Source organism: Solea senegalensis, linkage group LG19 (assembly GCF_019176455.1).
Source record: "Solea senegalensis isolate Sse05_10M linkage group LG19, IFAPA_SoseM_1, whole genome shotgun sequence".
Classification (NCBI taxonomy): Eukaryota; Metazoa; Chordata; class Actinopteri; order Pleuronectiformes; family Soleidae; genus Solea; species Solea senegalensis.
Window position 1 is genome coordinate 2,023,754 of NC_058038.1, and position 14,376 is coordinate 2,038,129.

At 44.7% G+C, this 14,376-nt stretch overlaps 1 protein-coding gene across 1 annotated transcript; it reads left to right on the top strand.

Moving 5' to 3' along the window:
- Positions 1–405: 405 nt before the first annotated feature.
- Positions 406–10,667, top strand: hoxb9a (homeobox B9a). Its single transcript, XM_044051907.1, has 2 exons — positions 406–1,163; positions 10,070–10,667. The coding sequence occupies exons 1-2, from the start codon at positions 533–535 to the stop codon at positions 10,303–10,305; spliced, it is 867 nt and encodes a 288-aa protein (XP_043907842.1). The 5' UTR covers positions 406–532; the 3' UTR covers positions 10,306–10,667.
- Positions 10,668–14,376: the final 3,709 nt, after the last annotated feature.

The window sequence follows — 14,376 nt, forward strand, 5'->3', positions numbered from 1 at the left end:
GTCCTTTTTGCATATTGCATATAAACAAGACAATTTATTTAGAGAGGGGGTAATCTATTAAGAGAGAGGAGAGGGAGAAAGGCCAGCGTTGAGGATTGATTTACGCTCCATTGACGCTTTATCGGCCTCGAAGAAAAGGTCCGGCCAATCAGTTTGCGCCTCGCGCACAGCCCCCCTCTTTCCTCCCAGCACACACACACACACACACACATGCACGCAAATACACGCGCACACTCATACAACCCCCCTCTCCTCCTCATCTGCACGGTTCGAGACTGAGGGCTGTAGCACTTTGTTTCACTATAGTGAGCAAGTTGTTAGGAAGGAAAGAGGACCAGAGGAGAGAGAAAGAGAGAGACACACAGAGAGAAAGGGATAGAGGAAAAGGGAGGGAGGGGGAGAGCGAGCACAGGACCGAACAGAGGAAGAGAAAAAAGAGAGAGGAAGAGAGGAAAATCTCGTCATGTCTCTCTTCTTGTTCTCTGCTGAGTGAACTCGCGGGCGTTTTTTCGCATGCAGATAATGTCCGAGAATGTCCATTTCTGGGACTTTGAGCAACTATTACGTGGACTCCATCATAAGTCACGAGAGCGATGAACTCTCGACCCCGACGCGCTTTCCCAGCGTCCAGTATTCCGGCTCCAGCGCCGCCGCCGCAGCAGCAGCGGTAGCGGCGGCAGCAGCGGCGGGCGGGAGGCAGCCAGGAGGCGCCGCGCATGCGGAGCATCCTCATCCCGAGTCCTATCCATCATGCAGTTTCCAGCCGAAGCCCCCGGTCTTCTCTCCGTCCTGGAGCCCCTTCAGTCCGCACAATGGTGCCAGTGGCCTCCCCACCGTCTACCACCCTTACATCCCAACTCAGCACGTGCCCGCCGCGGACACTCGGTACTTACGCTCGTGGCTGGACTGCCCTCCGCGCGGCTCCGAGTCTGTCCCGGGACAGGGCCAGACGGGACAGGTTAAGCTCGAGCCGCAGCTCGGGCACCTCGGCGGGGAGATCTCAGCCAAACTGGGCGGACAGCAGCACCAGCACGAGACCACCACCACATACATCCTGGCGTCGACGTCCGCGAGCCATCATCCAACCGCCATCGCGGGAGCACGGTTCGACGAAAATAAGGACATTTGTGAGGGGAGTGAGGACAAAGACGGCATGGATCAAAGTAAGTTATTAAAGCAGGAAATAGCGCGCGAGAGAGCGAGCGTGGAGTGTGAGATTGTAAATGCTTTTAATGCCGCCATAAAACAAGAACAAAGAGCCGGAGAGCCAAAGTGCCCCCACCTTCTGCCCCCTACACTTACAGGGTTTTTTGGACCCCGACTCATCCGCGTGTTACCAGCGGGCTCCCGTAAGAACAAACTAAACATCACTGTGACCTATATTCTGTGTTAGTTTACTGATGCGACACACACATCTACGGAATCATTATCCTAAAACCAAAATGGACACAAACTTTAGATTCGTGATTTGTATGTTGAAGGACTCACTCCATCCTCAGATCATATAGTCTAAAAAATTATCTTTTTTCGCTTTCTTAAAAAAAACCAAAACACCTACTCTGGGTCGTTATTGTGTGTGTGGCATCAACCCCAAGCAAGCACATTATTTCATGCACAATCTGCAGAGAACATATCATTACAGAGAGTTTTAGGACGGGGAAATATTGAGAGGCTTTTGCGTTCAAAGTTGTGGGTGGAGTGGGGGGGTTGTCTCGCAGCAGGTGCTCCGAGTCACTGAGCAAAACAGAAAATATAAAACAAGTTAAGAGACGAGAATCCATTCTTCTTCCTTCTTTAAATGCCTCAGCCCGAGAGCAGACAGTGTTGCTGAGTTTGGCATCAGGATGCTTCTCATAGTGGGAACATGCGCACTGCCTTATTTGAAGATAGACTGGTGCGTTTATCCACAGACACAGGTTTTCTGTGAGGTGCGTCTTTTTCAAGAATTCACCAAATAAAACCAGACAACACCAGAACTGTGCACAATGTAACACTTCGGACTCGTGTTATTGTCATTATATAACACCTAATTATCGGTGAAAATAATCCATTTTCATGAAATCTGTGTTTCATCAGTGAGTGACACCGTGATTTTATGCACGCTCTGCACGCACACATCTTAAGTCAAAGGCTGGATGAAGTTCAACAAATGCACTGAGCAATGCCAAAAAAAGAACAAGCCCCGCGACCTATATTTGGGTGCAGTCCCATGTCTATAAGAATGACCGATGGAACTCTTATTGTTGTCGCTGTCGTATTTACATCCACGCGCTCTTGCTGCGTCTGCGCTCAAAGCTCCTCGTGCCAACAACAATGTCTCCGGAGCAAAAGTCACACATGCTTCACATTACAAACGAGCTGCAGGACAGTAATGGACAGGCGTTACTGTAGTGCAGTCCCTCAGTAGCTGAGTATAAGTGTATGTGGTGTTGAGCTTGTGGGAGACCAGTCAGACAACAACAACAGAGCCTCACTGTTGTCTGCTTCGCTGTGATATGAATTCCTCGGCCAACAACGTTCCATCATTACGCCTCTCTGTACACGCGCGGCCACGTGTGCATATATGTGTGTGTGTGTGTGAGCGCGCGCGCGATCAGCTCTGTGTCACATTTCTGTCCAAATGTTCCTCTGAAGCGACACATTTCTGGAGCAAACATCATCACAACAACAAGGATGAACCAGATCATTGTCTGCGCCTGCGCCCCCTGTCTCCATTCTCTCCATCCGCGCGCGCGCGCGCGTGTGTGTGTGTGTGTGATCCTCCATAAGTCAGCGGTTTGCTCGGTCCGTCTTCTACTAAAAATCATAAAGAAAAGGAATGAGACAGTCCATCACCAGCGCGGCGGGTTAGAGGCGCACAGCGAAACACATTGGTTCTCAGTAGAGTAGACCATTCGTGACTCTAATAATACTACTAATAATAATAACAATAATAATATTACACTGTAGCATGACTGTAGCATCTTGTTCTTGAATATAGGCCAATAATATTTAAATCATATTATTTTGTGAGGTGATGTTTTCTCCAAATAAATACAACAATAATGACATATTTCCTGCTCTCGTTCTTGTTCTATTTTCATCAATTAACCTTTAAAGTTAAAGTTCATAAAACCTTCTTCAATTCGTCTGTGGTTGGATATACGTTTATAATACTTCACTATTGTTTGTAGATTTACATATAATATTATGGTTTGTAGTTTAAAGGTCTGTTTTATCCATCTGCTCACTCTGCAATAATAATAATAATAATCAGAATAATAATAATTCACCTGCCATGAAATCGCTGCTATAAAGCCGTCGAGAGTTTGGCCAGAAAACGCAGAACACGGGTTCGAGCCCTTTCAGCCATCACTCGCACTAACAGCAGTACTGAATCGATGTGTTCGCGCGCGGTTCTGTGGCTCGGTCCGTCATTTCTTTTCCAAATCTTTATTCCATGTTTTAAAGGTGAGACGGGGGTGAAGACCTGCTGTCATTATTATTAAATGTATTCATGTTTTATGTTAAATGTCTCTCCGTTTTGAATTGGCGGCTGCATATAAAGGGGTTCTTTCAAACCTCCCTGGATAAATCCGCACTATTTTGCGTGTGCGCACGCACGAAAGCGCGGGAGAGTAATCCCCCGAACCCTCCCTCCTCTGGCCTTTTCAGAAGAAGGAAAAATAAATTGCACGCACACACATTGATATGCACACTTTATTGCTACACACACACACACACACACAGAGTCACCTTATTACACCAACTGAGTGTGCCATCCATCAGACATGGACGAGAGCTGGTTAAGGGTTAGATGGAGCCCATCAGCCTCCAGCCTGAGTTATTGGACTTTCCACCAGTGACACTGCGTGTGCCAGTCTGACTGTGTGGCATGAAACATGGCCCGTTTAGACACATCCTTCTCTCTGAGCTGTTGCTGTTTTTTTTCCCCCTGCATGTGTTGCACTGGGCTGCTTTGGCAGGTTAGTGGGAGCTTTTACTGGAGCCATTTGCTCTATTGTTCGCCTGGCAGCCATTTTGCATGGGTGCAAACATCTATGCAAGCCATATGATTATTGCTTCAGTACAACATGGTCCATGTGGCCTCAGACTGGTAGCTGCTGTAGTTTAATCAAAGCAGCTCACGGCTGAGATTTACACCACCTACTTAGAGGAACGTAGAGATAGACATTTTGATTTTTACACCTGTTTTTAATTGGCTTTGTGAGACTGTTGCAACATGTTAAAAACCCATGTCAGAAAACTTGATTTGTTTTGCTTTCGTTTTCATCACATAGGCCTTTGTACAAATGTGTGGCCCATATATTTTTTTTCATTATTGTAAAATTTCTCATAAAAAAGTCCCTTTAAAGGCAGAGTGTGTCGGGTTTAGGAGGTAAACTAATGGTTGAAATGCAATATAATATTAACAATCATGTTTTTATTGGCATATAATGTGTTTTCCTTCAGTCAAATTAAAACTGTCTTTATAGCTACATAAATAGTGGGCTCTCCTCCACAGACTCTGCCTGTTCCTATAGCAGGAGTGTACTGATGTCTCCTGAAACCCACCATAGATCCACTGACTTTAGGAGGCCAGTACTCCGTTGTACTTTCACCACTAAACCCACACACTGTACATTTACATTTGTGTCATTTTTCTTCAGGATTTGGTTTATTCTGAGCGATTTAACAAGGCACAGCCAGAAGCAGGGGCGTTTCAAGACACATTGGGGACCCCGAACAAAGGGGGCCAGTAGGGCCAAACAAACCCAAGCAAGCCAGTGGCAATGAGTCTATAGCAGTGGCAGCTTAGCTAAGCTTAGCAAATGACACACATTAGATGTAATGGGTGACGTGGGACAATAAAACCCTTCAAGAAACATGTCTTTCATACGTGGACACAACACAGACAAAAAGACATGCTCTCAGTTCTCCTCAGTTATGGGGCGTTCAAAGTGATTGCTGTGTGAACAACATCGGAGGAATCATACTTTTTAAAAAATATCACATCCACTGAAATCCAGCTCCAAGCTACAGGATCCCTTTGTGTTACTGGTGCTGGGCAGTCATCCAGAATAAACTACAAGGTTACACTCCAGTCTCTGTGCTGATGCTGATGCTGATGCTGCTGCTGATGCTGCTGCTGCTGCTGCTGCTGCTGCTGCCGGGCACAAAGAGAAAGTTATTACCCCTGAAGTTTATTAAGTTACAATGCCAGGTGAACAACCCTCATTAATTGGCGCGTTGCTGTTGGGTGGCTGCGGCGTTGGGGGCGGGGGACTGAAAGGTTTGAAGTGGGTGTGTGTGTGGGGGTGGCGTTGGCGGGAGAATAAAATACGACTCCAGGAAATGTAATAACGTGCCTTTGGGATATATGAGAGGTCAGTTTCTGGGACTATTAGGGTGAAATTGCAAAGGGAAGGAGAAACAGCGAGGGGAAAGAGATTGGGCTGTGATATTAGTCTTGTGGCCATTTTGGTCCCTGTTTCCATGCATTCATCGCCATTGTGTCACACACACACGCACAGGCAAAGACACTTTAGGACAACAACATGCAGTTTACATGTAAATCAATCTCTTCTTCCATGTGTCTGTTCATGTGACATCAGTCAAATCTGTACAATCTGCACCACCAGTACATGCTGTTTCATGCAGATACCTCACATTAAGTAGTTCACATTTTGTTGCATTTTCATTGTCAGACGCTGAGAAGATTACCAAAATAATCCGTACTATCCCAGTGATTGGCAACCTTTTGTTGGGGTTACCAAGCACAGTGGTCCACCCTCCAATCTTTCCATGGGACTGTAGGGGAAAATGCAAAATGTGCCATCTTTAAATACCGTGCATTGCGACAGAAAGACCAACAAAGATTGAAGATTGTTTGTGTATAATTTACGCTGAAAACTAATGTTACCCATTTTATAGTTTGTTGTGTTGCTCGTCTTTGTGGAATGTATCGATGGGTACACTGTGTTGTGCTGGTGTGATGTCACAGTGTCATTTATGTAGCTGACTCAGCCTTCACCATCCGGCCCACACACCCTGTGGTGGAAACACAAGCCAGATCTGGTTGTTGTGTTCAAAACCGTAATGTGGAGAGTTAGAAATGAAGCAGCCCCATTTCCACTGACGGTACAGTTTGGTTCAGTTCGCTTAATTTCCGAATTTCCATTGTGAAAAATTTGTGAGGGTTACTATCATAGTTTTTCGCACCCTTCTGTTGGGACAAGAGGGGCGGAGCCACACACGCTGTCCATTTGTCCACAGAGAATCTAGGGACAAGATTAAGATTGTCTGCTTCGGGCGACAAACAGCCTCATGCCTAGAAGAAAGAACACACAATCCTTCATGTGCTCCATTGTTGCCCTTTTGTTTATTTATTTATTTTTACTTCTTCATGGAAGTTAGTGACGGGCTACACCGTCTTGCACTGGTGTGACATCACACAGCTGTCACATCAGGCCGTCACACGTCACGGTATATACTCTTCTAAGCCGCTAGGTGTAAGCGCCGTTTTAGAGTCTTCATCCCATTCCTCAGCCGGTTCATCTCCCTGGTTGACAGCCACGGTCGCATCACAACCTACACGGTAATAAACGGTCGTTGATTAGATTTGTACACCCAGGGGATGCAACGCACCCATTTTACTGCATGACAAAAGCAGCACAGAGGTCCCCTGCATGCTTCACCCTCCGGCCTCAGCTCACCTCTTCTCCTTACCAGACATTATTTTACTTTGAGATGAAATCGATCGTCTACATGCAGGCCATGTGAGAGGGAATTGATTCCAGAGGGTATTAAGGACGTATTTACCGACGACGGCTGCAGACTAACTCAGCTGCTTGGAACGAATGTGGTGGGGTTTGTTATTTTTCTGTCAGATCCACGTACAGATAGAGGCAGGGGGATGCAGCGTACATCACGGGCAGCCATTTTAGTCGAGTTCCAGCACAGTCTCAGCATCTCTGTAGGAAATACAATCAAGACTTCTCATTATCAGTGCAAACCAACAACGTTGGCTTTGTTTGACTGGAGCAGAATTCCAGCATGAATCGATTCACATCCATGAAACATCGTTGACAGTATTCTTGCTTTTGGATATTTTTAAAGAGCAAACTCATAAATCTTTTCAAGTCATGTCGAGTTTCTGTCCCAATCAATCATATTCCATACTTATAAAACTTTAATATTCTACAACAAGAAAAGTGTTATTGTTTGTTCCCCCTGAACTTTAATGGTGTCATGAAATAATTTGAACTCGCTCTGACGAATCAGGTCAAGGATGATATGATGATATTAGTCAGAAAATCAGACATGTCTAAGGTTTGCTCCCCTTCAGAATGACAGTCATAGACACCACTCATTTAAATGTGCACGTCAGTTGATTTATTCAGCAAAAGTAAATCCATTTGTTTGTCATCCCCTGAAAACTGCATGTACAATGTCAACATTTTGGGGTTTTTTTTTCCACAGAAGGCAAATTTGAGAAAAGAAAAGTCAGGATTGAAGTTAACATGTTGAATCAAGGGTGACTTTTCACCATTTAACTTGTGGAACTGACTGTTGAGGCTGCACATTTGCATGTACAGTAGCATTTCAATCCAACGGAGAATCTCCTCAAACATAAACTCATAACTGCCCACGGTGCCACACAGAACAGATCTTTGTGCCTAACTAGGAGAAAGGGGACATTGTTATAAATGTCATATGCAGTGGTGTGAGTTGCCTTAGCATTACAGCGAGCACTGCTGTCAAGGCAGTGACATATTGCCAGTGAAATCGAAGACAGACGAGGCCTCCACCCAGCATCAGTGTGGGGGAAAGCCTGGCTCCTTCGGGAGCGACACCAATTCAAATTCCGCTCACATTGCGTCAAAAGGTGCTGGAGCTCAGACTTGTGGGTGATAAGATCTTCTCCTCTGCCATCACAGGCCCGAGGACTGTGGCAAAGATTTAACACCGGAACAGAAAATCTCCAGTATGAGTGTCTGCCCTGCAGAGCTGATCATTCTGTGTCTTTTCTTTTAAAAATGTACTTATTATTTTGCGGTCACACACACCAAAGATGGTGCGGCCTCTCAAACTAACTCAGATGTCACTTCTTCCAGAAGTGATTGTGACGTGAGACTACATGTCCGCTTGGCCTCGTCGCCTCAGGAAGACCTCAGAATAAGACAAACACTGAGTCTTTGTAAATCAAACTTCTTTTTTTAAACTGATCCATCTTGAGTGGACTCTCCTCCTGGAGTGAGATTTGGATTGTGCTGCAGACTTGGAATTGCATTGCTGATCGACGTGGTTGTCAGTGATGAAAGGCTAAACAAGAAATAACAGCTTTAAAAGAAATCGCATCCAATGGGATCTGATTTTTTTTTTTCAATTTGAGCCACTGTAACATCTGGATGTGGCCAAAATCAGAATTCCATTTGAAGTGCTGTTCACACTGTGATACAAAACGCTGATTGATCGACTGAGTTGTTTGTGTTTCGTTCTCCACGACCAGTGACCTAGAAGTTGTATTTGACTTTTCAGATACGATTTCAAATGACAATCCCTATCAACCAAGAACCGAGTCTCGTTACATTTTATTTGAATTTATTTTATTTTACAGTCCGTTGAGCCAGTGGGAGAGGCTCTTTGTTGGCTTTGCTGAGCTGTGATTGACTCTGTGAGCCTGACCTAACCACATGGAATGATTTGGTTAAAGGTTTTATTTAGAAGATGTAAAAGTGGAAACCAAGCAGAACCAGCCCTCGCCTCTCACTCTATTTCTGAATGTGTTTTAGATGAATGTGTGTACAAGGAATAAATCTGTAATGGGTTCGGTTTTGCGTTTGTGTTGCACAACTGTAATTAAAACAAAGCGGCACTTGCAGGTAAATAGCATAAAAAAATGGGCAAAGGTGTGCTTTCGATTATCACTATTAGTGTGGGATTGTCCAGTAAAGGGCCTGAGGATCACAGCAAGCTGCCTCATAGCTGAGATGCCTATTGCTTTGCAGAGGGTAAACTCAGACAGCTCCCAGCCCTTAAACCAGACCCATGAGTTCCAAACATGAAGTCTGTGCTAATTACATTGGTCTGAAGGCTGTAAAAGAGGGGTGGGGTAGAAGTGGTGGTTGTTTGTGTGTATGTGTGTGTATGTGTGTGGGGTGTGGGGTGGGGGGTGGATTTGGGAGACAGGAACAAGTAATTTTGTCTCATCAGAAAAGACAAAAAGGAGAAGAACACCCAGTGTGATAAATACATTTCTTACAGCTGGAGCCCGCGATGGTACAAATTGAGTTGGGTATCAATACTTCTTTCATAACCTCGTGTTAATAGAGGCCGCGCTTATTTATGAGTCGGTTCATGTGTCCGTGTGTGTGCGCGCGCTCAGAAGACAGACCTTAAGACTCAACATCACAATGAATCACAGCGAATGCGCGCGCAATGAAGGGCGAAGGATGAGCAGAAGAAGTATTTTCTTGCTCTAACCCCGGCGGGGCCGTAAATTTCCCTGACGCTTATTAATTTAGGAGCAATCAGAAGTGATGCAGTGACAGTGTGTGTGTGTGTGTGTGTGTGTGTGTGATTACCATTCTCACGCAAACAAACAGAAACGAAGGCAAGCGAAGACCTCGGTGTTCGTTTTATTTATTTATTTTCTAAATGTGGTTTATTATCTCTCCTGTTATTATCTCGTCAGCCGATGGTGGCCGCGTGCTCTCGTTTCACTTTGAAGGTCACCTTCAAACTGACTGCATGTCGTGACATCTGACACCCCCTGAATTACTGCTTTAGTTGTAATTATTGAAACGAGAATGCGTATTGTGCATTTTGCCCTAGACGGTTTTATTTTTCCATTTTAAAATACTTTTGTTCAGTGTGGGAGAAACCGTCTGTCTTTCACGTGGTGTCCATTTGTGTCAGCGTGGCCCCGCTGACACCATAAACCTACTTTACGCACCAAAGTGTCAATTGCAGAGTCAAGACGTTTTAGAGGTTCTGCAACTTTTACGCACGGGGTTCTCTTTTACGCAAGTGTATCTTTGTTCTATAATTCATGTTTTATTTTTTTCCATTCTCACTCTTCCTTCAGATGACCCCTCGGCCAACTGGCTCCACGCGCGCTCCTCCAGGAAGAAGCGGTGCCCGTACACCAAATACCAGACGCTCGAGTTGGAGAAGGAGTTCCTGTTCAACATGTACCTCACGCGGGACCGGCGGCACGAGGTGGCGCGCGCTCTGAACCTGACGGAACGACAAGTGAAGATCTGGTTCCAGAATCGGAGGATGAAAATGAAGAAACAGAGCAAGGAGCAGCCCAAGGACTAAAACTGACCTCTCTTTACTTACGCTCGTACGGTGTCACCGACACCAAATCCTCCCCTTCCTCTTTGTAATGTCCACACAACACAAAATGGCCTTCAAGACGACTGTAAACATAACTTCACCTAAACCTGAGTCACTATACCACGTGAGCTTCAGACCAAACTGTAAAAACTGGTCAATTGCTTTATTGATCCCCCAATTAAAGGCACCCACGCCATGTGACGATGTAAGGAGACTGTGGAACTGTAGAATCCTCTGCGTCAGTGCGCACGGACCACCTTCTCCTCCTCCTCCTCTTCCTCCTCCTTCTCATGGACCAGTTCCCTGTCAAATGGTTTCGACTCCACATTAAACTGTTTGAGTGACTTCAGCGTCCTGCATATTCATCTAATTACACTATGCTATGAATTAGGCTTTGATAATTGGCCAAGGAAGCCGCAAACCGCCTATAGTGACGCTAAAACAGTCAGGGCCGGGGTGGGTTTGTCAAGGGCGGGGTAGCACATGCAGAGAGAGTCTTTTTTCCTTTCCTTCCGTCCTTCCTTCCTTCCTTCCTTCTTTCTTTCTTTCTTTCTTTCTTTCTGATTAGTTATTTATTGTCACGTCGCGCGCAAAGGTGCTGAAACCGAGTTTCACATGACCATTAATAAGCAGAGGCTGGACAAACACACTATCATTCCCCTTCTTGTTTCCCTCATTGATGGTCGCATTTGATTAGAAAGCCGCTCGGTGGTCGGTGATGATACAGCCGCCGTTTGTTTCCTGTTTGTGGGTTTAAGTAATGAACAGTTACCGGAGAGGAGGAGGATGAGTTGGAAGGCTGGACGTCGCCATGTTTAACCCGACTCAGCAACCGTGGGATGAGATTAGTCTTTTGTCGATATTGTAAATCCCGACACTTCAGCTGCGTCTCCGGATGCTTTATGTGCTGCTGGAGCGGCGGCGGCGGCTCATCCGCGACTTGTATCGGCTATCGATAATCGTCCCTCCCGCGTCGCCTCATCAGCCTCGAACCACTGAGAGGAGGCACAGCACAAGTCTACAGATTTTTATTATTTTTTTTTTGCTTTCACAATTTGGCCTGTAAAGCCTCAGTTTGTTTGTGATTTATTGAAGAGAGCGTTGCCTTGACCAGCCGCAGTACGCAGCTCAGAATACACGGAAAACAACAGATAAACATTGACCTGCTTCATCTCAAACTGCCCGACCCTGCGCGCTTTGGTGTCACACCGGCTCCTTCTTTTTATGTTTTACCCTATAAAGTTATTCTATACCTTTTTATTTTTTCAAATTGTTGCGCAACATGCCAGTGGTGCACATGAAATATTGCAAAAACAAAACAAAAAATCCTAATCTGGCACCATCTCCCAGTCTCCACTCATACACTTTAAGAAAGAATCAGCTCTATTTTTATACATACAGTAACTATATTGTGTATTATCTGCTATGCAAGGCAGTCTCTCTCTCTCTCTCTCTCTCTCTGTCTCATTTCAGGAAATACATAAAGCCCAGAGCCACAACAGTTTCTGAATGCAACTGGGACTGAAGATATGGAATGTGCTCACATGTTTAGGGTTTATTATTAGATGTTATTATTTTATTTTATTTTTTTTTCCTGTACGGAGGTTTTACTTCTGCATTAAATAAATAAATAAATAATAAATAAAACGGACAAAGCAGCTGCGCACAACATGTAACTTTGGGTCTGTGCATCTGTGTCTTCATGTAATAAGCTCGGAGGATTATTATCTGGTGAGGAGTTTGTGCAGTTCCACTGATGCCAGTGCGCGCGCGCGTGTGTGTGTGTGTGTGAGAGAGAGAGATAGAGTACACGTTAGAAGGCCGAGCGATTGCCGTGGCCTTATTTGAAGTGTCTGCGCAGTTAAATGGCGTCCGATGGCAGTTTTATGGTCGCATCATAAACAACACATTGGCTTTATGGCGTTTACAGCGTTTACAACGAATATTGAGTGTGTGTGTGTGCGCGCGCGCAAGCAACATTTACAAGTAAAACTAAATTTTACACACACACACACACACACACACTCACACACACCTTTGTACAGCAATTCTAGTGAGGACACTCGTAGACATATTGCATTCCATTATATACTAACAATTAATTGCATAACTCCAATCCATAATCTAATCCTCCAATCCATAATCCTCTTTTCAAGGATCAGGACTCAGGAAAATAAACGAAAAAAAAACGAAAAAAAAAAATCTAAATAGATTATAGGAAATTAGCACAATTAATATGGTTTGAAACAACTCAAGACAATAGCAAACATATAATAATTAAAATGTAGAAAAAGAAAAGATGAAAAACACGAACCTATTTTTAATTTTAACAACAAAACTAGCTCTTATCCCAGTGACATATGACAGTCCACGCACACACACACACACACACACACACACACACTGAGCGGCATCAAATCCTCTCTCGGAGTAAAAATGTTTACATAGGTCTCGCATGCCTCAAAGTCTCGCGTCATTTTGCGACGTTATTTCATGTTTTAGATCTATGTGTGTTAAAGGTGTCGGAGGGGAAGGTTAATAGAACATAAAGAAAAAAAAAAAGATTAAGTAGAAGTTTTGGGTAGGAAATATTCCTAATTTATGTTGATGTATATAATGTTAGTAACCTCGTCTGTCTTTCTTATTGGAATGAGTTCAAATATGTTTTCTTTTTGGGACAAGGCATCTTACTGTATAAATATACATCATGTTCCTTTTTTTAATATTCCTCGTTATGTTACTTAGGTTCTGATTGTGTTTCCATGTTGTTGTTGTTGTTGTTGTTGTTGTGCCGACTGTCTGAATGATGGTCAGTCTGATGAGCGCCTCCTGTCTGAACAGTGGACACTAACACTTTGGCTTTGAGCCCAAGACGAAGCAATGCTTCCATTTTTAAATTATGATTATTCTAATTTCTCTAGCTGTTATTCCCTGAAGTTTCCTGTCTCATAGATTTGTTATGGCCTCAACTCCTTAAGTCGTCTTTTTTTCGTCCCTTCTTGTTTTCATGAGACAAATCTAAGCCATGTGGCCACAGTAGAGGCTTTATTATTGACGAGCAGGAGAGCTCCACTCACTCTGATTCCACGTGAGATGACCCCACGTCCCTGATTCGTGTATGCTTCCTCCTCTCTCTCTTTTCTTCTGTGTTCTTTCTGTGTCTCTTTGTCTCCTCGTGCGATGGCACTGCTGATGCTGGATTCCTATTAAAGAGCTGACTTTACAGTAACCATCCAATGTCTTGTCATTGCTTATTAAAAGGAATGGGGGGTGGTGTGTGTGTGTGTGTGTGTGTGTGTGGGGGGGGTGTTGTGAGAGAACATGCAGCTTCCTGTATCTGTTGGTCTGTGTGGTGTCAGTGTGGCTGGAACGAGAAGAGAAGAAGTTGCAGAGACTCAGCAGCTCAGCTTTCTTCTCGTCAGATTCCTCCAGACTGTGTGTTTTTTTTTCTTTTTTGGGTTTCTGGTATAGGAGGCAGGGGGAGGGGGGAGGAAGAGGAAGAGGAGGCTGGGAGTGGAAGAAGCGGGACTAGCCAGCAGCATGTGTTTAAAATATGCGTCTCTCTCCAGTTGTACACTGATGCTTAAAGGAGGAGGAGGAGGAGGAGGGGGCGTCTGTTTGGCTGCAACACCAAAAGACTGTCATAAAGCCCTAAACAGCCCCCCACCCCCACCCCCAACACACACACACACACACAGATGATGAGTGCATTCATTAAAGGCGTCGTCATCCATCCATTAGGAGCTCGTGAAGCCCGCAGAGGATCCTGTGTTTGTGTCTCTGCACCAAATGACTCAGATATAGACGCTGAGTCTACTTCCTCCCACCAAGCCTCTCTCTCACATGATGATGATGATGATGATGGAGACATCTTCAATAATAGTATTAATATAGTTATAATGAAGTTGTACCAAGCAGTAAAAGTGAACCACACACACAGACAGTTTTTTATTTTTTTTTATTTCAATTGCTGTCTGTGCAAAACAAGACTCTCAAGCTGCAGAAAGCAGGGGACTCAGTGTCTGCAGGCTGCAGGGCTGCAGCTACAATTGT